Source organism: Coffea arabica, chromosome 10e, assembly GCF_036785885.1.
Source record: "Coffea arabica cultivar ET-39 chromosome 10e, Coffea Arabica ET-39 HiFi, whole genome shotgun sequence".
NCBI lineage: Eukaryota > Viridiplantae > Streptophyta > Magnoliopsida > Gentianales > Rubiaceae > Coffea > Coffea arabica.
In genome coordinates, this window is record NC_092328.1 from 15,158,341 (window position 1) to 15,186,228 (window position 27,888).

Below are 27,888 nucleotides of genomic sequence, written 5' to 3' on the forward strand. Positions count from 1 at the left end.
TTTTTTTTTCTTTAATCGATTTTTTACCCTTTTTCTAGATGTCCGAACTTGTAGTTTGGGATTTAGAATGTGTATTTCTATGGTTATGATGAAATATATTGCATGTGGTCCTTATGTTGGTTTAATTTCAGGCCGATTGCGATCAAATTTTGTTGTTTGTCCTTTTCATGCAATAATTGGGTTGTTTGCAACTTTCTTTGCAAGATTCTATTGTGTTGAACATGGGTTGGTGTCTAATAGTGTGTTTTAAGCTTATTATTGCTAATTACAGTATGTTAACTAAGTTCCATAAAGGTGCTTTTGTGGTCCCTCACATATATTATTATTTTTTTTGTCGCATACCAATGTGGTCATCACAATTGAAAAATATGCTCTCATTCGAAGTCCATTATGGGGGTCATTTTGTACACAATCCAGGACTAACATATGTGGGTGAGAATATAAAATAATTCAATGATATTGACCCAGATTATCTGTCAAGATTTGAGATTTGAGGGATGCTAAAAGGAATACAACTGCCCATAAACATTCAAGTTTGCTATAAAATGCCAGATGATGAATTTGCCTTACTAAATAGTGAAGCCGTAGTTATGGAAATGTTTGGAATGTTTAGGGATGAACTATACATTCATATATATGTTGGAGAGGTAAATGATAATGGAGATGTAGAAAATAATAATGGGGATGAGCAAGATGATAATGGAGCTGAAGTAATGGCAATATGAATGCTAATCAAAGAGTTGGGAATGGTAATGGTAGTTTAGGGGTTGGTGGGGTGAATGATAATCTTGAACCAAAGATTGACCATGATGTGAATGAATTAGAAACAGAATCTGATGAATCATACACACCTGAAAGTGAGCAATCTTTTGAATATGACTCAGATTTTGATTATTTCTTAGATGGGGACACATTAAATAATGGTTGTGATATTGGTGATGATACTACTGAGGTAACTAGTGGGCTGGATAACAATATTAACTTAGGATAGTACCAATAATATGTTGATTTAATTAGTGATGAATATATATCTTTTATTGAGGCTAGAAAAGAGGGTACATTTGTTGAGCATGAAAATATTGTTGATATTGAAGTACTAGAAACTGCCATTCAGTCCTCTGATGATAAAAATAGAGAACAATTTCCTGAGTTTAATGAGGAAAGAGACTTGGCTGATCTTAAAATTGTGGTAGGCCTCCTTTTCACAACCACACGTGTTCAGGAAGGCAATTTGGATGTATTCCATTCTTAGAGGTTTTGAGTTGAAATTCCAAAAAAATGATAGTAACAAAATCATTGCAATATGTAAAAGAGAATGTGGTTTGAGGATATATGCAAGTTATTATAGAAAAATAAAGCATTGTAGGTCAAGAGCATAAAGGGCACCCCTCATAGGTGTCCTTGGCCTTATAAGAATATTAGTGCAAATTCTATATGGTTGGCTGAATATTTCAAAAAGGAATTGGCTGATAATCTTGACTAGGGACTTAAGGGATTTCGAAGCACAATTAAAAGAAAGTTCAAATTAAGAGTTTCTAGATGGAAGGTGTATAGGGCCAAGAAACATGCACTTTCTAAAATATAGGGAGATCATAAGAAACAATATTCCAGACTTGGAAATTAGTATGCAACCATTATGCTTAAAAATCCTGGTTCTACAGCCTATATAATGACAGAAGTTGTTCCTGTCTCTATCAATCCTATATTTCAGAGAATGTTTGTTATGTTTAGGGCATAAAAGGATGGATTTATCAGTGACTGCAGACCAGTTATATGTTTAGATGCTTGCCATCTCAAAGGAAGATTTGGGAGACATCTAATGCATGTTGTTGGGAGGGATGGAAATAATTAGATGTTTCCCATAACAATGGCATGTGTGGAATCTGAATGTAAGGAAAGCTGGCATTGGTTTCTAGAACTTCTGGCTACTCATATTGAATCACCAGTTGACATGAATTGGGTGTTCATTTCTAACAGACAAAAGGTAAACTTGTCATTTATTTTTCCAACATTCATATTTTAGTTTATTACTATTATACAATTAAACCCAATCTGATTGATGGTGTTTTTGTTTTGTAGGGTCCGGTAGAGACATTTGCTGTGTTGTTTCCTGGGGTGGAACATAGGTTCTGTATTAGGCATATGTATGCCAATTTCAAACTTAGGTTTAAGGACAAATCACTTAGAGATATCATGTGGGCTGCTGCGAGGGCATAAAAGGCAGATGGTTGGACACAAAAGATGAGAGAACTCTAGGTTGCTCATAGGGAAGCTTATGATTGGTTGACTGCTATTCCAACTAATCTTTGGTCAAGGTGCATGTTTAATCCAAGATAAAAGTATGATCTTTTGAGCAACAACATTAGTGAATCTTTCAACCAGTATATTAAGGAGGCAAGGGAGGAGCCAATTTTATCTATGTTTGAAATGATTAGAAGGCTTATTCTGTGTAGCTACCAAGAAAAAAGAGAATTCATAGCTAAGGTCAAAGGAAAATTTTGTCCAAGAATCCATGACAAGGTGGAGGAAATTAAGGCATGAGAAGTGGAATATGAAGCTGTTCAAACTGGTCAAGACATATGGGAGATCACAAGCTATGCACGGCACAAAATTGTTAACCAGAATGCAAGAACTTGTACTTGTAGAGAATGGGATATAATTGGTATTCCTTGTGTACATGCATGTGCAGCAATTATAAATTTTGATTAAGAACCAGTAGCCCTTGTCCATCCATACTATAGTGTAGAGTACTACTGTAGAGCTCATAAGAGAATGGTGGTTCTTATTCCAAAAGATAATCTACGGGTTCAAACAGGTGGATTGCCCATTCAACCACCAAAACTAAGGAGAAGACCTGGCAGACCAAGAAAGCTACGAAGAAAAAGTGCAAATGAGCTAGTGAATAGTGATGTGGTATCCAAAAAGGGTACTATAGCCCACTGTAGCAATTGTAATATGTCTGATCATAATAAGAAGACATGCAAGCAACCAAGACAGGTTGTGTATGATGCTTTAAATTGTATTTGATAATTTCTTTACTTAGCTTATTTACTGATTTGGTTACTTTAGTAGGATGAAGGTGCCACTCAAACAAGAAGGGGAGGAGGCACAGCCCCACCAAGAAATGTTGGTGGAAGACCGAGAATAGTTAATGTGGACACACAGAGTGCTAATATCAATGTAACTAGTGGTAATGGAAGGGGAAGAAGTAATGGTAGAGGAGTGGAATCATCAGCTAGAGGTGGGGGAAGAGGGAAAAGAGGGAGAGGTGCATTTTTAGGATGTCCTCCACCGCTTTCTAGATTTGGAAATTGGAATGGTATTAGCATTTTTGACGGTAGAAACTTCATCCCAACTGATGTGGTGATCTAATATTATCTTAGGCATTATGTAGATTTCTAGACTTTGTTATTTTTAACTTGTACTAATGTCTTTCTCATTAATGGCAGGTGGCAAGAGTGACCATGCAACCTCGTAACACTTCTGAAACCCGGATAGTTCAAATGGCAAGTATTTCAGATGTATTTTTGTACACTTTTGCTTTAATTTCAGCTGCATTTTAACTAACTAATGTCATGTGTAACTAGTGGACAAACGATCTCCTGACTGGAGGCTCACAATTGAGCACTAATACCAATGCTAATGAGGGTAGTATACCCACTACTCAGGTACATATTGTTACTACAGTTCATATACAATTCACAGGCAAGGTAAATTAAACATACATGACCAATATCTTGTTTCTATTTGTATCAGATCCAAAGGCATGCAAAAAGATTTGGTGATGTTTTATTCTCCAGTCAATCTTCCAGCATTAGGACATGTATGCATCAAGATTCTCGGGTACCACCTAATGAAGGTTTATCTAACTATTAAGACGATAATATAGCCCATAAATGATATATTCCTCTTTTGTAATGGATACATACTTTTGAAGGGTTTAGACAACGTACATGGTCTTTTTTGTTTGGTTGAACACTAAAATATGATATTTTGGTATTTTGTATTAGTAAGGTGGAAGATGATCTTCCTGGTAGTTTATGCAGTATACTTTATAGTATTTCATCAGTGAACTATGGACTAGTTTATGAAGTTATTGTCTTTGCTCTTTCTATTGTTATGTTGTTTATTTTTTCCACATTGCTTTCTTTTTTTCTCTAACATGAAACTAGCACTGTGGTGCAGTTTACAACAAACCATAATTTTACACTAGCTTAAAAGATTCATATTACATGGTGTTCATGGTAGGAAATACACTTGTTCCTTTTTCTTTTCTTTCATTACTACAATTACAACTACAACAAGCACCACTACAATTAGAGATATCAGCTTCCTCCCTTTGGAATTGATTTTTCTTCTTTCTTTAAGAGCCCCTTTATACTTGGCCACTGTTTCCTACAATGACTGGATTGTAACTTTGAATTCTTCACATTTGGTCACCAGCTATTCATTTTGAAACATAGTAGCAACTCTTGCAACATTCACTCTTGCATATGCTCTTTGTAGCTACTCATTTTGTTGCTGCAAATGGTTAACCCTTGCCTGCATTTCTTCCATTTGGCCATGAAAATATTCTCCAATTTTCATTCCTTTTTTTCATGTTTCAGGTTCCACCCATTTTAAATACTCGCATGCATTAGTATTCTGTTTTTAAAAAATCCAAAATAAGCAGCTATTATTACCTTTGATTCACTAAAATTGTATGAGATTTGGACTTACCGAATAATTAGAACATGCTAAGAATTTTCTTCCTAGATTGTGAATGGTCCATGAAATCCGTAGAGGTGCTATTCTTCCACACCTGCATCTTGAGTTGAAGTTTGTTGTTTCATATGCATTGCTTGAGCTGCAACTATTTGGACTGTGTTCCATATGTGTAGAAGAATTGTGCATCTGTGAAGAAGAGGAAATAAAAGGAAAATTTTATGAGGAGAAGCAAAGGTAGGTGGAGACATTTATATTCGTTTGGAAAGAGGGCAATTCTAGAAGCAAATTTCAACATACAGAAAGTGCAAGCCACGTGCTTTGTTTGACCGTCAAATGTGTGAACAGTCGTTTTCTTAGGGTGCAATATAAACATACTTCGGGGTGTATTGTGCAACAGTTATGAAAGTTCATGGCGGTTTTCTGCATTTAACCCTTTATTTTTTTTTAGGTAGGGATTTTGGTGATGTATTAACTCATATTTGTAGTTTTCATTTCTTGTTTTGATGTTGAAAAGGCTTCATTGGAGTTGGATATTCCCTAGATGACGAATGGCAGTTGGATTCTTCACATTAATCTATCAAGGGAGTGTTACTTTCTTTTCTTTTGCGTTTTTATTTCTTTATTCCATCCTAACATTGGGGACAATATTGCCTTAAGTGCTGGGGGGTGTTCCAATATTGCATTAAGTGTGGGGGATGTTCTCTAGTTGAAGAGAAGTGACATTTTGGTACAAAATTTTTAAAATTTTTTTGTGCAAAAATTTTCAAAATTTATGTTTTCCTTTGGTATGCAATGACTTGTATCTCAAGTGTGGTCATTGTTAAAGTTTATCTGTATGAATGTGTTAAGTGTTGAATAGTATTGTTTTAAGGCACTTATTTGGTGAATTGTTGATGTTTTGAAGCTCTTTCAATTTATGGCTAACTTTATTAGATATTGTAAATATTTAGTTAGTATTTCTAGTGTGAAATTGACCTAATTGTTAATCTTAATTCTTTATGTTATTGGAATATGAAACAGACTGTTGTGTCATATTTGTGCTCAAAAGGTGTATTACATTTTGTATTGCGCAGGTAGTCGTTGCCTAGTAACCGAGAGTTTTCACCTAAAAGTGTCAACTTTTGTATCAAAAAGTAACGAGAGTTAATATGTGGTTCTTAAGCTGAGTAATCGGGTTCCTTCAATTGGGAGATGTCGGAGTTCACGTCAAAAAGTTTGAACGGCTGAAAATCAAGTAATTCCCCCGGTTAAAATGTGAAAAAAAAACTTAAGTGTGGGAGAGTTTAAAAAAAAAGGGAAAATGTGAAAAAAAAAGGAAAGAAAATTTATTATAATGTTAGCCTATGGATTCATGTAGGTATACATTTCAAATTTTGCTTAATGGTTAGGCCAGTTTACTGAGAAATGTTGTGAAATATTTTATATACTTAGTTTAGTTAGCTAGCATTGAAAGAGTTGATGGTATTGAAGGTTAACCAGATAAGTGATTCCTTGGCTTTCACTTTTAGCACCTAACACTTGTTTTGCATGGTTACCTTAGACAATAATTTCCTTGACTATAACCACTGTGCATGTTTCACTAGTATTATTTGGGTGCTTGGGGACAAGTAAGGATTAAGTGTGGAAGAGTTTGATAGAGCATAAATTAGAGGGTTTATGATTAATTATTTACGCCGTATATGATTAAATCAAATAGACAACAACTTATTTGGTGTTATATTTTTCATAGGGAGTAAATTAAAAGATTAAAGAAATTGGATAGAAATTGCACGAAGATTTCAAAGTTTGGGGCTAGAACCCATTTCAAAAATTGGAAGCAGAAAGTCAGGCCCCAAACATGGGGTCAGATGTAGCGTTGGACATCTTCTAGAATAGAAAAAAATTGGAAGATTGCTAAAGTTCGGTGCCAGACTTGTCTCCGGACTTTATCGGAAAGTCACGTGTGTGTATATCTAAGAAACCTATTCCAACTGGGATTCAATTGTAATGTTTAGTAACTATAAATAGGGGCTATTTAGGATGTCTTGAGGGGTTGGAAAACATTAGCATAACTTAGTTTAACATTGTTTTATAACTTTTCTTTAGTGATCAAGATCGAACTCATGCGAATCAAAGAACGCGTAAGGAGAAGACTGGAGCGAGTGACTAAGAAGTTTCTTTCTTTGATCCTTATCTTTGTATTAATTCAATGAATTTGTGGTTCTAAATTTTCTATCATGTTGAGCTAAATTTACGTCTAGGATTAGGGTTTTTATAAAGGGATTTGACTAATTTTTCAAGTTTAACTTCTTGACTTTTACTATGATTTGTCTATCTCAATTTTAATTACATATTTATACCAGATCAACATGAATATGATCTTTGAGTTGTATTAAGCTGAAAAGTGACACATAGCTACGCACTAGATAGATGAACACGCTTACGAGAGTAGGTTAGGGTTCGTGTGGCTCCATTAAATCACCTATGTTCTTAAAGGATTTAATTAAATTCTTGTGATCTCGAGAAAGACATGAGATTTATTAGACACACTTTAGATATGTCAATAAATAATCTAAAATACCTTAGCATGATTTGTTCATAGCCAATCCAGAAAATAACTAGTTAAATTAACTTGAATTTTGGATAAAAACCTAAAACCCTAGGTTCTCAACTGTTGTTTTCTCAACCACTATTTTATTTGATTTATTTCCTTGTGTTGCCACTTACTGAAAAGTTTAATCGCTTAAATTTAAATCTTGTTATTTGCTAAAATTTGTTAAATAATTGAAGTAGAGAATTAACTCATTTCTATGGATTCGACCCCTGAATTACTCTAGGTGATTTTTATTACTACGATGAATCCTATATACTTGTAGGAAATTGTCGATCAAAAAGTCATTTTCAAAGCAATTTTTACTTATCCTCACTATAGTTCCTCCTATTTCAAAAGATGTACTAATAAATAACTAAGAACTATATAAAATTATCATCAAAACAAGAGTTGATCACTAATTAAATACATGTGATGCAACTTTTTTCATTTATTGTGAAGTTAAGAACATTCTTATGTACCCCATCTATTTAAACAAGATCAAAGATATGAAGATCACTAGATGGATACCTAATTCATTTTCTTATATGATGTTAACATATATAGTATAGTATTTAAGTATAAAATTGGCAAATAACATCACAATCTTTCTACTAGCACAAAATAATATGCTAAATTTAACTAAATCAGGGTACAATGATCTAACACTTAAACAAGAAGATACATTATACCTAGTGGATAAACTATATCAAATTTAGATAGTTTAGCATAATCTACATAAAAAATTCATAACAAGTTAATCATAAAGGATTTTGAACCATATAAATACTTTTGAAGAATAAGACCTCCCTCTTTCTTTTGCAAGTCATGAACTCATTTAAAAAATAATGGGAGTTATCACAATCAAGCACTCATATGTCCAATCAATTCAAATCATATTTTTATACATAGAACATCAAAATAATTAATCATTCTAAAATCATGTGTACTATTCTCAAAAAAAATGTAAATTAGAATGTATAGTACAACTAAGCATGTAATCAATTCAACTTGTAGCATCAAGATGTGAAGAAAATAATATAGTTTGAGTTTTGAGATCATACGCCATTGTTGACACATTTTCTTTTAGCTTAAGAGACTTATTTTCTTTTGTAACCCAAAATGAATCCTATCATTACTTTAGCTTCTTGCTTATTTCATTCTTTTCTATCCTTTCATACTTTTGGTTTCAAGTAGCATTCTGTGACATCCATTAAGTTTTACTTGGGTCAAATTCCCATAGTAAACTTAAACAAGAGAAATTATTTTGGTGTTCATTTGTTTTTGGGTCCGAGAGGAATTAGTGGTATCTCTCAATATCCAATTGACATTCATTCTTAAATTAGCATTTCTTTTCACATAACAATCATCTTTCATATGGCCATATTTACGACAATAATTATACACAACATCATCATTTTTAACATGAGAAGTATTCATAAAGAAAAGACCATCCTCTCTAAAAATAGCAAAATTTTTGTTAACAATTGGTTCCCAATATATTTCTTTTCTAAAATATCTCACTTCTCCTTTTGAAGAAATTCACAAAGATCATCCACTCTTTTGCTCAACAAGATTTGTTCTTCCTCGTCATTTCATAAACTTTTATCTTTTTATCTTCTCATCCAACGTTTCTTTTCAAATCTTCATCTTTATATGAAAACTCAAATTCATTTTGCTTTAAATCATCATTTTCTTTTCTCAACCTTTTATTTTCTTGAAAAAGTTTGAAAATTTCGTTCAACAAAGTATTTATTTTAATTTTCAATTCCTTATTCTTAGCATAAAATTCTTTCAAACTATCATCCAATTCAATTATAAATGTCTCATAATCATCATCATCATCATTTTCATCATGAGAGGAGTTATTAGAAAATACCTTATTATCTCCAATGGCAATGAATATTATTTGAACAGTTTCACCTTTTTCTTCAACTTCATCATCCGAGTTGCAATCAATCCAAGTAATTTAAAAGTTGTTGAAGTTTTGCCCTTTATCTCCTCTTGTTTCTTTCTTTTTCTTCATTGGGCACTCATTCATGTAGTGTCCCATTTGATCATATTCATAACATTTCTCTCCTTACCTCTTGTTGTTACTTGATCCTTCTCTTCTAAATCTTCTCTTATTGTTGTAGATCTTCTTGATGGTTTTGGTCATAAAAATATAATTTTCATCAAACTCCAAATCATCACTATCAAAATGAGAGTAAATCATTTTCTTCTTGAAAGGTTTTAAGTGCAATGCTCCTCTTAAGTCTAGTTTCCTCTTAATCTTGCACTTTTGATTTTAGTTTCAACTCACAAGAGATTAGTAAATTGACAAGAAATTCAATCAGCATGGAATTCAAAATTTTTGCCTCTTCAATAGCCGTGGCCTTAGTTTCCCAATCTTTAGGCAAAGTATTCAAAATTTTTCTATTTCTTTCATTCAAAAAGTGTTCTTTACCAAACACTTCAAGATTTTTAATAATGTCATTGAATCTATAATACATCTTATCAATATTTTCATGAGGTTCCATTTTGAAAATTTCATATTTAACAACTAGTAAAGATTTCTTTTGTTCTCTAATAGTATCACTACCCTCATGAATTTCTCTTAATTTATCCCAAATCTCTTTGGCCAATTTACATCCTTTTAATCTAATGGATTCATTGGTATCTAAAGTATTATACAATACATTCATAGTCTTTGCATTCAAAGTGAGATTAGTCTTATTTGAGCACTTAATTCACTTCTAGTTTAGGTCTAAAACTACCCAAACCCGCATCTAAAATATTGGCTGCATAAGGACCTTCATTATGTTATTTCGAACTAACATAATTAACAGCATTAAATATAAGAGGTGTAGTAATAGATTGATTCTCTAAAAACAAATCATTATTGGGTGCCATAATCCTCTTCGCATCATAGCTCATTGAGTTTAATCTCTTAAAGAACAAATTTTGATACCAATTGTAAGATCCAAAAGCAACCTAAAAGGGGGTGAATTAGGTTGTTCACACAAAAAGCAAATAATAACAAAATTTCACCCAATTTGTACTAGACAAAATAACCTAAGTGCCCACACACTTAATTTAATACAATGGCAATGAAAATGAAGCAATTAATATATACAATCTGCTAAGTGCTTCATCCAATGTTGGTGAAGCAAATCAACTTGTATAAAGAAGATCTCACTTCTTGCTCATGCCAAGTTTTCCTACTCTAGTTGGTCAAGAAATTTTACAACTTTCCCTAATTAAACCTCCCTAAACTACAAATGAATGCCCATCCAACCAATAAAGAAGTTTTACACTTTTCAACTTCATAATGAATACAGGTACACCCACAAATAGTATTTTTTTCCCTCAAAATCATTCTTACAAAACTTGTAATCAATGTAGGAAAAAGTCCCTAAATGTTTTAGACATCTTGGGTATTTGTAGTGAGTGAAAAGCTTTTCAACAGTCATAGATATAGCTATTGAAAAACTAGTCATTAGGCACTTCGACCGACCTAAGTCAGGTTCAGGCGGCCTAAGTGAGTTCTGCCAGTTGCTTAGGTGGGCTAACTACTCCATAAGGCACTTTTAAAATCTACTACAGTATTGCACTTTGGCAAGTAATTCGACTATCCTAAATAGAATTCGAGTGGTCTACTGACTTCGGCCATTGGTTCAGGCAGCCTACAATACCTTTGTTACAACAACTTTTTCCAATTTTTCTGGTGTTTCTTCTTTTCTTCAAATTTTCTCAACTTCTCTTTCTTCCTCAATTTTTCTTGATGTAATTGAGATTTGATTCAAGATTTAAACCACCATTTTTCATGCTCCACTACATTGATACATACTTCTAGACTTTTCTTCATTTTTGAATATCATTCTTCATTGGAATAAAGCTTTTTTACCACATGCTTGACACTTTCTTGAATTCTTGATCATTTGTAACCACTTTGTTTTGAGTTATTTTGCAATGATCCTTGTGACAATCAAAGACATCCTAAGCTCATTTTCTTTATTTTCTTGCTATTTTGAGACTTTCTTGACTTCTCCTTGAGTTGTGTTCTTTGGTGAAACACTTGAATAAGGACTTTCTTGATCTTGTTTGATACTTCATTTCTTATTCATTTGATGCTACATTTTTTATATTGCTTCACAGTGATTCTCGAGATGGCCAAACATGCTTCCAAAATTTCGTTTCAATTTTTTTACATGTTTACTTGTTCTTCAATCATGTTTATACGTTCTCATCCTTTTCTTTGATCCATTTAGAGCATTCTACTCCATGACATCCAAGTTTGAGTTTATTTCATCTAACAAATCACTTAATTGAACCATTAGTACTTCACATCATTATTTGTTATTCTTCAAAAAAAAAAGAGCTCATTTAGACATGTGGTCTTTAGTGGGTCATTTTTTTTTATCTCTCTTGGGAAGAATAAACTTTCTCGATAACTTTTTGACTCACCTTTGTTTCAATCTTCACAAGTACCGAGTTCATTTGCCATAGACTCCTTATTGTTGAGCTTTGAAGGATGCTTTCCCCGATTCTTGTTCTCTTGTCTCTTATTGCTTTGACAAGGAGGTTGAACCTCTGTTTTCAAACTCGGACCGGACCGGCCGGTCGAACCGGGAACCGGCCAGGTAGCCGGTCCGAGTCACATTAAAAAACCGGAAATTTAAAACCCGGTCAAAGCCGGTCAAAAACCGGGTTTGACCGGGAAAAAACCAGTTTTCCGGTTCAACAGTATTTTTAAAAAAAAAAATTCAAACTTTTTAATATTATGTTTTGACCCCCTAAATTGTTAAAACTTATTGATATACCTCAAATATTTGATACTTTATAAATATTGTCAGAAAATTTGATGTTATTTTTCAATTAAATTCATAATTTTAATTCTAAACTTGTTAATATTTATTAAATAATATAAATTGCTACTTGATTGTTCTAATTTCTTTGTATTTTCTTGTTAAATATATTTGAAACATCAAATATATATGGATATACCTTTATTAATATCAATATATTATTAGATATTATATATATAATATTTTAATTTTTAAATAATTTTTATTTATGACGTCATCCGGTTCGACCCCCTATCGACCCCCGGTCGAACCCATTGACCCCTGACCTCGGCCGAGTCGCTATCCGGTCCGGTTCTGAAAACATAGGGTTGAACACTAGGAACTTGAACAAGAGGACCATCAATTGCATTAGCTGGAATGCTCAATTCCATATCATCAGCTTTAATAACTAATTCTTCAAAAGTGCTTCAACGGATGCCTTGCAAAATGTAGCTCAAACTCCAATGTATACCTCGTTTGCACATCTCTATTGCATAAGCATCAAAAAGTCTATCTTTACATTTTTAGATTTAAACTTCTCCACATCTCGTTTGCACATCCCTATTGCAAAACCTTCAAAAAGTTTGTCTTTACAGTTTAGACCTAAACTTTTCCACCTATCAATATAGTTGACCATAGGCTCAATTTTTCACATGTGTGTGTTAGTCAACTCCGACATGCTGACAGTTCTCGAAGTGCTGTCGAAGCGATTGAGAAACTCTTGCTCAAGTAGCTCACAACCATCAATGGATCCAAGTTCAAGATCGGTGTAGTGTACTAATAAGAAACATTGCCCATCAAAAATCAGACAAACTATTTGACAAGGAAATCACCATAAGTTCCAACATTGTTACATGTTTCGATGAAATGGGCTATGTGTTGCTTTGGGTTCCCTTTTCTATTGAATTGCTGGATCTTGGTGGTAGCCAACAGGCATCACGAGATTGTCAGTCCTGATGGTATAAGGTTTGGAATAAGTGAAACTTGATTTCGAGCCGCTTTCTTTCTTGGCTTTGATCCTGTCTTCAACCAAGTCTTTTAATTGTTCTATAGAAATTGCTTCTTTGGTGGTCACGTGCACTTTTTTCACTTTGTTTTTTCTTTTGGATGATGAACTCTCAAATTCTTGTTGTTCCTTAAAGTTCATGCAACTTCTTTCAGGGATGCTGTCTTTCTAGTTGAGGAGCTAAGTGATGAAAGTATCTTGGTCCTTGTTATGTTGCATCATTGTTTCCATCATCTTGTATATGTTTGTCACTTGCTCTTCCAAATTTGAAGTGTTTGTCATCATGAGAGGCATCATAGAAGAAGCAGAAAAGGTAGTAGAACCTTCAACAGAAAGCTTCAATTGTGGAGTTCCATGGGAGCATATCGATCCAATACTTGACAGGTCATCATCGTTACTTCAAAGATTTAGATCTAGAGCCAATCTCAAGCATTACAAGAGTCTTCTCTATTGAAACCAAAAAATCTTTGAGACCCAATGTGGGTGAAGAGATTTTTGGTGATATTGAACCGAAGATATGAGTTGATGGAGAGGAAGGCTCTAGGCTACTTTGAGGGAGAGCTCTTGTCACATTCCTTGTTATTGGATCAACAATACAAGGATTTGTAGTAACATATACAGGCTCATTAGCAAATTTGGCATCAAAAGCCGTGGAACGAGTAGCCATGGATTTTTCATTCTTTGGGGCCATTGATTGATTTATGCAATCAAATATATGAAAAGAAGAGATAGAAGGTAGAAATGGTCCACGGGTTACGCCAAAAATTTGTACGCGATAAAATTTTAAGTCTACAAGAAAATTACAAAAAAAATATGCGATAAATATAAGTTATATGAATTTAGAAAAGATATGAGTCGCAATTTTCAGGATTTCTCAATATTGTAGAGACTTTCGTTCAATTCTTTTGTTCGATTCTTTTCTTGAAACGTTAATCCAAGGGCTTTGCAACTTGCTTTTGGATCAACCATTGACTTCTTTAAATCTTGATATGGAAGACTTCAAGAACTTGATGAACACGATGAAGACTTCAAACCTTGATATGATGAAAATTTGAAGAAATTTTTGAAGATTCAAGTCTCGATATAAAGAGGACTTGAAGAACTTGAAGATGCAAAGCTTTCACAGCCTTGGATCTTCAACAAGTTATGAGATATGTATCTTGTGTCTTTGGTGCAGAGACCCCTATTTATAGCTATAGAATGGGGTAGAAGCCGAAAACATGTACACCACCTTACTAGTCTTGCAAGACATACGATCATATAAAAACTGCACCACCTTGAATATTGTCCCTTTATTTTGTATTTATTAATAAAGAAATAATGATGATAAGTATTTTCTTAATTTGCCAAGATTCTAGAGATATACAACGCGGCACAATTGAACTAGATGAACCATTGTAGTATATAGGACATAAATAAGGATTAAATAACTCTAATTTTATCTCTTTAACAAAGAAATAAATATTTAGATATTTATCCATAATTTGCTAAATCATAGGGATATATGACATGGCATAATTTTATTGGTGAAGACATCTTAGTATTTTTAATTGGTCAGGACACATCAACTTGGCATGTGGAGAGATCTAATTGTCCAAATTTTCAAGTGTGTATGACATTTGGTAATATTCAATTGAATAAAAATAAGTCATGAAAAATAATTTAAAGACTAATTAAATATTAAATTAATGAAAATTTCATTATCTACAATATCTTCTATGGAAGTAAATCTAAATAAAAGAAGTTACCTTCCCTTAAAAGAACCTGAATTTGTGGGTGTTAATGTAACTGAACATAATCTCGTAAAATATCAATACTAAGATGATGATAATTAGCTAGATAACCCAATAGGTAAAGTCAAACCTTGTTATATGTTGTTGGATGTTAGGAAATTGATTGACCACAAGAGGGCCTCGCTAAGCAACCCGAAGTTGGTTGGATAAAAAGGAAACACATAAAGTACTTCTCTACAAACATTTAAAGGTACTTCTCTGCATTCATTCGAGTTATCGTTACTATATTTTGATTCACTATTTTTAGACCATTCTAAATGACAAAATCTACCGGCATGTGCCATTAAAAAAATGAAGGGACCACCGTGAAGTAACAGTCATTCAATCGACTATGATAACGTGCATAAGACAGTAGATTCTGAAGTGTGAGTTGAGCGTGAAAAAAAAAAGTTTCAATGGCACCACTATGATGTAGCAGTAATTGAACAAATTAGAAAAGTGGAAGGGCTAGTGAGAATTATTGATGGAGAATGAACAAGACGCTCGGAATTAGAAGATTGGTTGAAGATAAAAGGAGCTCCAAAGGAGGTATGCCCTCACAATGGGAGAAAGAGCCTGTCATTTACGAGTCACCTTAATATTTCCATATCTAATTTGTGTGAAATATAATAACATGTTAATCAATAATTAAAAATCCAATAGTGACATCCACCAAATCTTTATTTTTTTTTTTCAGGGCAATCGAATCTTTATTTCATATAAAAATTAGGCTGTGCGAGTCCTGATATCAGCAAGGCATACTAATCCAACTTGTTAAACCCCCAACTACCAGCCCAAAACGCATTTCGTCCAAAATTTTAAGAATACTTAGAAGCCATTCATTACCTACTACTTCCAAGGGCGAAGCCGGAGGACATTCAATAAGCTATCGCACACAAGACCAAAAGAAGTCGATGGGTTTGAGACAATTTCGGCATCACACTCAAAACCAAGTTCACCAACATTGCTCAAGTAGTAGATTTCATTGTTGAAGAGGTACATTTTAGTGATATACAAGCGGGAGAATATGGTGACAACTATTACCGTATCCCTAATAAAAAAATATAAGACCGGCGGAAAGGCGGCTAACATTTACTCTAATGTTAGAATACACAAAATTGAAGATGTACTCGAGATCAATATTGAGTAAAAAGGAATCGCAAAACCTAGCTATTGAGTACAACAATGCTTGAGAAGAATCTTGAAGCATTCAAAAATACTGAATGTCACAAAACCTGGTTGACGTTCTCCCCGAATCAGCAAAAGAAATGTTGTTAACATCTCTCCAAAACACAAAATCAATAAGCATCTAGACATTGTAAGCTATTAGTTGCATAAATCAGCAGTCTTAAAAGAATGCACTAATAAATGCAGCATGTAATGACTCAGAATCGTAGTTTCAGCAAGGTCTCATTACAATAGCTACAAAGGAAACACTAGAATTAGCACGGCAACTGTATACTATGAGCTCAAGTAACTTCAAACCTATTGCTGCAAGATTACCTGGATAAAAGCGTAACGGCAATGAATACCACAAAGTTATCTCATTGGTGATGTACAGTTTAGTTCAATCTTTAGGAGTCAAAGAAGCAATAAACAGCTATCCATCTTCTGGATTTTATGTCCTAATTTTGTTCTTTAACATGCATTACGTAACTAGGCTTTGGTGTCACTTTCCCACATGACCTGAGTCCATGACAACTCTTGCCTATTAATGACATTCCCCACTGGTTCTCTTATTCATTCAGTATCTTTGATCAAGACTTCTTATTGCCTGCAACCAAGTTTAAGTTATAACAGATCATTCAGATTCTGTTCTAATCCTTCGATATCCAGATTAAAACAGAGAATGCACAAAGGAATGGTCAGATAAATGCATCAAACGTTCTAGAGTTTCTTCATTTACGACTATTTGTTTCCATCCATGCACGAGAGCATCCATGCGTTATGAGACCCAGATAATTACTACAAAAGAAATTTTTTTTTTTAAGTTTCGTGGTGCGGAAAAAAGAAATTGATCACAACAGTTTTAAATAGGATTCTTGAGGGCTCAATTCACCTTCAGGTACGAACCCACAAAGGTTCCAGAGAAAATGGCTTCTCACTTCGGATTTGAGTTGCAGCAGCCCCAAGGGGAGGTGCATGGACAGTTATCGGAAGAAGCCACTCACATTTGTCTCTTCCCTCTATCAGAAGTGGATGCTCATATCTGACACGAAGCAGTAGTTTCAACACATCAAGTTCAAACTAATCGAAGGAAATACTAAGAATGATTTAGACACACAAGGAAATATAACTGCACAAGTACTCAATAAAATGTGAAGGCTAGAATAGCACTCATTTGCTTACAATCAGTTGATAATAGCACCTCCTAGGCTGCAAGCTGCTTACAGGCGGTCTTATTACTTTTTTTTTTTTTTTTGGTGCTTGTGTGTCTGTGTGTGGCACATTTAGGTGCTGTTATATAATTCTGTTTGACTTATGTAAAATGTTGAAAATCATGATTGTCAGATGTAGCCCTTGAAATGCTTCTAAAAACAGATTTTGGCTTTTCAAACCTGAGAAAGGAAAACGTTGAAGTTTTCAAGCAATCATTTCAATATCCAATTCTCCATAATTAGTTTTAAGACTAACAGAAACAGGGGCTCTGAAACAACTATAAATCTCTACCGCCAGAAGAAAAGGAAAATGCCAAAATACACTTTAAAACATGTTAACAAATGTACCTGTTCAAAACCAGACCAAGAACTGGCAAACAAAACATATCTCAAGGAAACTCGGTTAACTAATACTATGGAGTTTCAAACATGTGTGTTCTTTCACATTCCTCACGTTTAATGTTTTGCATCTGTCTGTTACTTCCAATTGGGCATCTTAATCTGTTAATGTTTCATAGGTAAACAGAACTTGATTTTATTTTTAATTTTCTACTTCTCTACATAAACTAAATATGTACCACTAAAAATTATCCCCATAAGACGTTAGTTTAACAACATTATCAACTGGATTTGATACTTCAAAACCCTTTACAGTTTCCCTCAATCTAAGGCATGTACCATCTGTTTTAGACAACACTGCTTCAAAAATGTAGCGCATTAACTCTATTATCTTTAATGGCTTTAAGGTGCGACCTTTTCTCTACTTTCCATATCCAAAAGAACAAATGCGCAAAAAAGCTATCAGTTCTACGGCAAAGTTAGAAAACAATTCGAGATTCATATGCTCTTTAAAATAATGCAAACATGCACAACTGCAAGAGAAAACACTAAAATATCCAAGAGACACCCCTAGAAGAGAATGCCAAAGCTTCCAATTTCGTCAGAAACTTTAGTTTCTTGATGTCCAAAGAATTAAAAATAAGACAAACACTTAGAATGACCACCAAGGTGCCAACACAAATCCCATGTCCATCACAATTACCAAATATTATATAGCCAACATCACAGTTCACTATCCTCTTTGTTTTATTTGCACAACAGTATACATTCTAAACAACTGCACTTAAAAGCCAAGAGGCAGTCAACCACATAAAGCTTGAGGATTTTAATTCTCCCAGGAGACAAATAAGTAAGAACATTACTCTTAAGAGAAAATACCCACAGCACTAAATTATGCATAAAAGCTACATTGTTGGTCTTAAGAAGTGCATCTCATCTCAGTCATTTTTTTCACTGCTTATTTTACCGTTGGCAAATAAACTTTCTGCAGCTTGATAAGACCTACAAGTCAAATCAACTACTCACTTTCCCCTGACTTCAACATCAAAACAAGTCGAGGAAATAGCTTATCCAAGTTTTTTTGAATGGGAACTACAGCTTAAGAAGTGAGAATGGAATATACGGCACAAGCACCACCTATGTTAAGATGTTATAATCTGAGGTTAAGGCCCAGATTCCTAATTTTAGAGAAAACTCTTTTCAGCAATAGTTTTTTTGAAGTAGTATAGTCTTTTGCATGGCACTATGTCTTCTACATAAAAAGCCATATAAGTCCATAAAGTTATCATCAACCAAAAGTTTTCCAACGTTTCTTTATTTCCCATGTTGATGTACCTCTCTGTGTGTTTTTTCTTGTCAAGAGAAATATCACACATTAAAGAGTATTTGTCGGGTTTTGGATGTAAAAAAATTCCATTTTCAAAACCAGGTAAACATATCATTGTACCATCATTCCACTACGAATCTACTAGCGTTGTTAGCATTCCAAATTAATTTATGTCCAAATCAAGATAAATATCAAATTGTGGTACGTGGAATTTGTACTGCACATAGGCAATTATACCTGGTCCAGTCGACATTCTTAGGAGTGGTAAGGAATTCGAACCGCAAAGCCCATTGTACAGACACATAACGAGTGGAAAAAGACATAGGCCCATCCATGGGAATGGAAAATAAAAAGCTTGTCTGCACTAGATCTGCAACAACCTCATGGTGATCACTGTGGACCTGCACAATAGGCGTAAAAAAATTGTAAGAATATTTAGGACAGCATATAACATTGGATTCCATTTTTGTGGTACCAAAAAAAAAATAATCAAATTGCCTCCAAGTATTAAAAGATGCACCTGTCCTCAACATCTTCATTGCTATTTCTCTATTCCTTAGATAATTTTATTTATAACTACCAAGCCAAAGGTATGCAAAGTATCAGAGGCACACCAGATTAGCCCTTAACAAAAGGAACGACCACTAAAACACAAACAGAAACTGAAAGGAAAAGGTTGAACATTATACCTTATTCCAAAATATAAAGTGAACCATATGTCATTTTCCTAAGAACTTTCACAATAAGGCATTAAATTCACTATGTTCTCAACTTCCAACACCATTTCTAAAAACCTAAATAACAGTTGCTGTGATATGATAATTCACATAAACTTTATTCTTCTTTTCCTTTACTAAATAAAGGAAGTTAAGATCTCCAAAACGAGAATGAGTATCAGTGACCTTCTAACTACAGAATCTGAGGGCTTAACCAACCTCAAATCAACTAAAAATTAGTACACAACATGCAGAGCTATGGCAGCCTGTAACAGTTATGATAGTGTCAATTACTTAAGAATCAGTTAATGTAACCTTGGTAATAGTTGGAGAATGTTTCCTAGATGGATGGACAAAGCGCCTACTTATAGTCTCTGTCATCTCCAGAGTAACAGAAAGCTGAAAAGCACCAGTGAAGCTGGTCAGTTCCATACCATACGGGTTAAAGAAGAATAAATCAACATAATATGACTATTCACTAACAATTAGTCTGACATGGGCACAAACCTCAAGGCATCTTCTAGCTCCTTCTTCATGAAAAAAAGTTAGAGTTCCACCTATCTGATGACAAAAAGGAGGTAAAGGAAATCAAAATTAAAAACATAAATGTGCACAAGCATCTAGATATAGCATTATACCATATCACTGAAGTAATAAGTAGAGTCAGAGTTCTTTGGAGAAAATCTTAGTAGAACTTGGTCATCCAATCTGATATTATAAGATCTTCCTCGAACAAACCCTTCTGCTGCAGAAAAGTTTAGCAGCTAATTAGATTTGAGATTAATGCATTAAATGAGTCAAAATAAGTAGAAAAAAAGAAACACTGCTAAAAGATGTATACAAGATTACAAAGCATGTGGATTTACATGCTCCAGCTTCAACAGTTCCAGGGGCAGATGGTACTCTTGTTTCATCATCTAAGGAAAGGGATCTTGTGTGTATCCGCAGTCGACTTTGGAAGGCAGTATCATCAGACTTGCTGGGGAACAAGACTCCTGCTCACATAAATAAAGACATGACAAATAAAGCAACACAGTCAACTCAAAAGTTAAAATACACATAGGCCAAGAGAGGATAATTAGATGATATTCTAAACTTTATCCTGATAGTATGCAAAATTTTCAAAACATCAGGTGCAGAAGTTTAAACAACTTGTAGACCTAGACAAACATTTTACCATCACTATTATCGTGCAAGACTTCAGCCACTGCTACTCGAGGTAATGCAAGATTCGAAGATATGCTTGCACGTCCTTCTAGATTTGACAAGTCTTTACTGGAAGACCTTGCAAGAGTTGACTGCAGTGACAAGGAACTCCCAAAAGCTCGGTGAATGTCTTCTTTAATGTAGGAAGAAACTGATAAAATTTCATCCCTCGAACTTTCATATCCTTCCTCCACTCCATCAAAACTTTCATTTGCCCTAGTCTATACAAAAGAAAAGCTATTGCTCTCAAAAGGAGGAAAAACAAGCATTTCTTTAAAGAATGGAAAGTAGCATTTTTACGTTACTTTACCCATTCAGAATCTCCATCCACCTCTTTCCAATACACATCCAAGAGAACAGAAGTTGCAGGAACAATACCTGAAAAACAAAAAGGAAAAACAAAAAGAAAAGAAAAACCCAATTATCTTACTGCTTAACTTTCTTACAGCACACAAAAATGAAATAAAAGAAACAAGCTCTGCAGAACAATAAAGGTACCCCATGCCCACATGACTAGAATCCAAGCCTGGAGCAGATGCAATAAAACAGTATAAATTATTCAGCATAAAATTGCGTAAAAAAAAAGTCTCTTTCTCCCAAACTGGGACAGAGACAACTCTATAAACACAAGAACTCCCATATTCTTCTTTTGTAATCAAAATATTTGGCAACATCTTTTGCCTCATCCTCTTCTTCCCCTACCAGTAATACATATCATACCACTTACTGAGCAATATAGAATGTTCCAACCAGAAATAGAACACAGTTGTACATACATTCATTGGAATTCATCTACATCTAGGCATCACAATGGAAACAACCCATAAGATGGTCATTCATCAATTGCTATTAAATTCTTCTTGACCCATAAGTTTTCTGCCTAAAGAAACACTGGATATTTAGATATATCTAATAGCATCTACATCAATACACCACAAACCAAAAACTCCTTGACATGACAAAACAACACTACATAGGAGGTGAAACAACTGACATTCAAACAATTCAGGAAAATGGAGTTTCAAATCGTCTAGCCAACAGGCCACTAGACAATATACTTGAGAAGATCAAAAGGTCTCCATCTTTGCTGCAGAAAAGCATACAGCCAAATTCAATATATTAATCTACACCTCAAAAATTACCTACAGACAAAATGGCAGCAGTGGAAAATCCCCTAGTCTCATTCTTACATTTTAACTACCAAAGGAAACAGACTGCTCAGTTTATGGAATATGTTTTGGACAGATGACTGACACTTGAGTATGATCTTTCATCATTGGAAATTTCACATGGATAGTCCTAAATTCTAATATTCATAAACCAGCGCACTCGGAAACTGATGTTGCATAAGTTCTTTTGAGCATAAATGAAATAACTATGAGGTACTTACAATTAATTTCTCTCACAAACCCTACATATTACAGATAGCAGATAATGTAACAAAAGGTGGAGTTAAAATAAAGCCATGACCAACCATCCAAAATCTTTCCATTTTCTTTGCACATCCCACATCTGTTATTCTCCCTGTTTAATTTTACTTTTAAACATTCATCAAAATCAGGTGTCATTCCTTAGTCAGGGAAGATCTTCCTTGTGGACATAAATTTTAGACCAGAACATCAATCTTCATAATAAATTGATTGAAATGGCTCTGATTTTATTGACCTAATATCATAGAAAAACTGAGAAACCTCACCAATACCCACTTTACCATGAAAATCTTTAAAAGAACCCATAAATAATCAGTTATCCTATCTAGTCAAGCCGAACATCAGGCACTACAGATTTTTTAATTAGACTAAGCAGACAACCACATATTGCAACAGTTTCTATAAAACCTAGCTCAACAATTAAGTGCATTAGTTCCTACTTCATTCAGACTTGAACGACAAGACAATAATACATCAATATACTTCAAGAGTTTACGCATTGTGCATCAATCAAACGACAAATTTCTGATACACCATGATGCAGTTTTCTTAAACTAAGAAAGTAGTTATCCACCAATGGAGACTAAATGAAGCATCAAAATGCTTAGCACTATTAACTGTCATTCCTTCTCGTGTCTGTTTTCCATCCATAACATCAAACCTACAACAGAATGCATCAGTGGACATTCTTAGAATGATGCCAGAGACTATTATGTAAGTAAACAATGCTGCAACATGTGGTACTTGTTTCATGAACTATTGAGAATTCCTAGGTAGAGAATCATTCTCATAATAAGAAATGTTTAAGAACAAAAGGGTGGGTGTACATCTTGAACATCAGTTGGCTAATGATATGTCAAACAGGCAGAAAAATATCTAAGATCTGACAGGGAACCTTAGAATTGTCCAGTTGAATAAAGGAAAGTGTGGCAAATGATAGAAATTCGTATTCTGAAACTTTCTCAGCATCAGATGATTTATATCCACAAATGTTAATGAAATAGTCTTTAGATGCTAAGCATAGATTCATAGATTTTATAACCAAAAAACAAAAAGATATAAAAGCCAAGAAGAAAAACCAGTAAAAGCAACAAGATTAGATGACAGAGTAGCCAGAAAACAAATGGGACATATAAAAAGGTTTACCATCATTATAATCTCCTTCACTCAGTAAACCATTGGTTTTCTGAGTAACCCATATCTGCAACGGTATCCGGGCTTCCTGCAGACATTAAGTTTCTCAGAAAATAGTCAAAAGAAAAATAACAGAATTGATGGAAAATTCACACATCGACTATTACAATATGATATTTATTTTTAAGGTAATTAATGGAACATGCATTAAAATAATTTTAGCCCAAACCAATCCCGTTATACATCATCATCCCAGAGCATATGCAGGTTACAACTACCAAACCATCTAGGATATGCAGAAGGCATTCTGCAAAGCATGATGCAAGATGGTTATCTCACAGGCAGTCAAGGTTCATTAACTGATTTCCATAGTATTTGGGATACTGACTAAAATGCTTATAGAGGCAAATGTTTTTCTTCAAGGCCTTTGACTTGTCTATAGTTCTGTACAATTTACCTTGATTATGAAATTCGATTCTCAAATTTAGCAACGTATATGGAAAGAAGACCTGTTGTAGCATTAATACTACCAGTGTATTTAAAGGCACGTCTTAAATTGAAAAAAGGTAGTATCTGTAGTTTTCAACATACAAGCACCAATACTACCAGTGTGAGGCATTCTACTTAGACTCGCCAATTGCCATTGAGCACAAAGGCATCTAAGATAAGAGAGGTTTGGACATCAAAGCTTTCAGCAGCACTTTTGTTTTGCTTGATTTGATTTGGGTGCTTCTTACATTTAAAAGTATATTTAATTCCCCACAATTTCATACTCATACATGAGGAAGCAAACCTTATCTAATACTAGTATTTCAAATAAATTGACCATGATTGTTACATGCATTTGCTAGCCCAAATATCATAAGGCAATTCAATATTGGGCAAAGAATGTCCTTTTAGAATTAAAACAAAAAAATCACAATTTAAATCTATTGAACTTCTATAATCCTTGAAAAGCACAAGATACCATTTATTTCATGCTTTATTGAATAGAAAAGGATTACTAGCCTATAGTGTGAATACAGATCAAATGACCTGCAAAAGGCCTCAGATATGCTCCAAGAAAATTTGAAAAGCCTTCAGTTGAACCTAGGACTATTATTTGAAAATTTGGCTGAGGGCATGTAGGCATATCACACATCCTCTGAATAAACAATAATTTCATTTCTACCAGATTTTGAACAAAATAAACTTATTAACCCTCAAGTGATGCAACCATCAATCAGAAGATATAGGTGTTTTCTCAATTCATATTCATTTTTCATATTTTACCCCTAGGTGCTCAAAATGAATGAGAATCAATTACTGCATACTAGTGCTCATGCCTAATTCTCAAGGAGAACTGTAAAAGTTAAATCTCAAGCAAGGGGAAATGAAGGCACTCGGACAATCTAAATACATATCAACAAAGATTGGAATATAGATATCCATTGAGCAAGGTAAGAACCAGAAAGATGCAATTATACGTGCCTTAGCAAATTTCCAGTTCATTATAAAATAAAAGCCACCGATAATCCAAGGGGTACGAAAAACAAACCATCTCAGGAAGGTCTTGTATTGACTCTGTAGCAGAGGGACCATTCTCCAATATCAAGTACTTCCCAAATAACGTGCTTCTTGCGTAGTATAAGTAACGAATTGTTGCACCTCTATATGAGGGTGGAATAATGTTAGGTAGAATCGTTCGCACAACATCTGTAAATGAAAGCAGCATTCAAAAGTTAAACCATACTTAAAAGGGATTAATAGCCAAAAAACACCAACTGCATATCAAGCATGGTAAGAAACTGAAAGTTCTGCTCTAAGAACTCCCAATGCAATGACAACATTTTGCAAAAGGATTAGAAAACCACTGTACAATTTCTTCATCAAAATTCCAAATAAGGCACCAAATATCTTTTCTCCTTGATCATTATATTAAGAACTATTAATCATTTCTCCTTAGTCATGATTTGAGAACACCACAATTCATACAATAAAAATACCTTTCCATGAAGCAGAAGTTTTCTAATCCTAGGTTTCAGATGCTCTAGATGGACTTTGTTTGACATCTTCGCGGTGGCAGATCTGTTTAGGGGAGGAAATCTGTAAAATACTTTTGATCATAACTAGCTAGATTAAACATGACAATCGGAAGTATTTTGTGTTTATGAACATAGGTGATGTGGAATCCCTTAGACACTATTTACCTACACATGAATTGAGTATACAACTTCAAAGACACTAACCAATATACAATTAATACCAACTTCTTCCACCTCAGGACATAATTACCTTGACTTCTACTGACCTAAAAATCATTTCTTTATAAGAAATAATAGCAGAATCAGAAAAATCACCAAGTGACAAATGGCAAATGGTTATATGGAATTGTCATTTAAAAAATGAGATAGTACAGAGACGATAAGGGAAGGAATGTCACACAAACATATAATAGTGCTTCAGGGAAAGTTTTACCCCTAATAGAAGAAGGCCAATACCAATTAGCAGTTAAAAGTGTCAGACTTTAAGAAAGATTATCAGAAAAAGCAGATGAAAGATAGAAATTTTGTGACATTTAGACTGTCACTGGTCCTTTCATAACTGAACATGCAAGATGCCCCCAGAGTAATTTTGGCCAGTAAATGAATCAGTATCACCAAGAGAACCATCCAATAAGTAACATAGCCTTACATCTCGTGGTTGCCCCAGCTGCAATGATTTGATTTGAAACTATAGTAGGTGTGAACCAGTCCATGAAAGTATATTCTCCTGGCAAGCAAGGGATAAGGATATTCAAATTATTTCCAGAAATGAAATTAAACAACATCATTAGCTTCATCTTTTGCAGTAATTCTGCAGTCACAAACTTAAAGTGCTAAAACACCTAAGTTAGTTAGATCAAGGGCCAACTTAAAAGTATTACAATATGTAATAAATAAATAAAGAGATGATGCCAATAGAGATGAGTCCATGCAATATGTGAAAGCACTTTGTCTAGTGATGGCTTTGCTTATATTGAGCCTAAACAAGATATCAAATAAAATTCCATAACTAACTCGCAATTACAGAATAAAATTTGAGCTGATATAAGAGGACCGATTAAATCTCTTGTCAACTAATTATACATCATTACCACCTGTACGAAATGCAAGACCAATGTCCTCAAAGTCCAAAAGAGTAGATTAAAAAGAATCAATAAACAAAACAACGAAAGAATAAACAGTAGTTAAAAGAAAAATATTTCCAAAAGCTACATGGTTACATTGTGTTCTATTTTCCAAGTTCTCAAAAAGCTAAAAGCTGTCCTCAAATGCACTTCAAGGGCTGTTTCTCAACAAATGAAAACAAGAAAACCTCAACCACAGGTCTGAGCTTGAAAATGCCATAAACAGCTGAATTTAATCAAAAGAGAACGCGCATTAATTCAAAATGGTCATTAGTCTTCCCACCAGTTTTTCCAGTTCCTTCAGAATTTGTAACTTTTGTAAAACGAGGGAAAAAGGAAACATAAACTTGATAAATTGTCCAATAATGCCTCTATATTTCTCCATTTTGTATTTTACAAGTTCAACAAAATGCAAGACCATTTCCAAAATCAACAACGCTTTCCCCATCTCCAAACCTAAAATCCGAATGAAATTCATAACTTTATTGCACATTGCTTAAATTTATTAAAGCAATATCACCATGAGCCCCAGCACATTATCAGTTCAGTACATTAAGTAATGCTCAAAAAAGTAAAGCAAAAAATACACCATAATTCCACAATAAACTACAAATATTAAGAAGTAACAGGGAAATAACAAATTATACCTCGACGCTGCTTAGAATCAGGGGAAGGCTTAGGAGTACTGAACCAATTAGTATCCAATTTCTCGATCCCTTTGATTTCGAAGCTAAGTTTTTCGATCAGAAGCGAAAACAACGCCTTTGGGTTCTTGATTTCAACTGTAATGTTGACTAGATCACCAGGTCGGTACACTTCCCTATCCGCCTCCATGTTCAGCTTCGGTGGATCGTCGGTTTTACCATTGTCTCCGGCTCCGCCACCTCCGCCGCCAGCTGCGATGCCGAAGAATGAGAAGCCGCGAGAGGGTTTTTTCGGTGGTGGCATTTTGAATTTTAATTATTATCGTTTTGAGAATTAATTAAAAAAAAAAAAAGGTTTTTGTAGAGTTTGAGAGAGACAGAGGATAGATCGTTAGTAGGACTGGCAGAGTTACGCAAGTACTATTGCTGAAGGGATATAACTAAATCTGGTTGCAGATGAAATGATCAAAAAGTAAAATACGAAAAAGACCCCTATGATTTAACTTTATCCTATTTAATTCCCGGCATTCTTGAAACAGACATTTTAGCGCCTCATGGTTTAAACCACTTCGCAAATTTGATGTAAATTGTCAAAAGTAAAGAGATTTGCAAGATGCGCTTCATTTGGCAAATGAGTTTTTTAACTATTTGTCTAAAACTTTATTATAACTTAGGCCCCGTTTGGA

At 34.1% G+C, this 27,888-nt stretch overlaps 1 protein-coding gene across 5 annotated transcripts; it reads right to left on the minus strand.

Annotated features, from left to right (window-relative positions):
- Positions 1-15,834: 15,834 nt before the first annotated feature.
- LOC113712810 (uncharacterized) lies at positions 15,835-27,622 on the minus strand. Of its 5 annotated transcripts, none has more exons than XM_027236400.2 (13): positions 27,206-27,622; positions 26,084-26,161; positions 24,948-25,105; positions 23,423-23,498; positions 21,157-21,224; positions 20,818-21,067; positions 20,507-20,635; positions 20,279-20,385; positions 20,148-20,201; positions 19,956-20,039; positions 19,162-19,325; positions 16,940-17,089; positions 15,835-16,115 (listed from the first exon to the last, which is right to left on the minus strand). In XM_027236400.2, exons 1-12 carry the CDS (start codon positions 27,504-27,506, stop codon positions 16,942-16,944), a joined length of 1,617 nt encoding a protein of 538 aa, XP_027092201.1. In that variant the 5' UTR covers positions 27,507-27,622; the 3' UTR covers positions 15,835-16,115; positions 16,940-16,941. The 5 variants fall into 5 exon arrangements, with proteins under 5 accessions (XP_027092201.1, XP_027092202.1, XP_027092198.1 ...); XM_027236401.2 differs by having other exon boundaries at positions 15,835-16,383; XM_027236397.2 differs by having other exon boundaries at positions 15,835-16,654.
- Between the last annotated feature and the right edge of the window lie 266 nt (positions 27,623-27,888).

Coding starts and splice junctions, on each gene's coding strand:
- LOC113712810 (XM_027236400.2), bottom strand. CDS start 27,506: ATGCCACCACCGAAAAAACCCTCTCGCGGCTTCTCATTCTTCGGCATC. Junction 21,225..23,422: donor TGAAGGAGATTATAATGATG/GTAAACCTTTTT, acceptor TTTGTTTTTCAG/GTATTGTTCCTGCAACTTCT. Junction 17,090..19,161: donor AAGAATGTCGACTGGACCAG/GTATAATTGCCT, acceptor GCTTCGTGTCAG/ATATGAGCATCCACTTCTGA.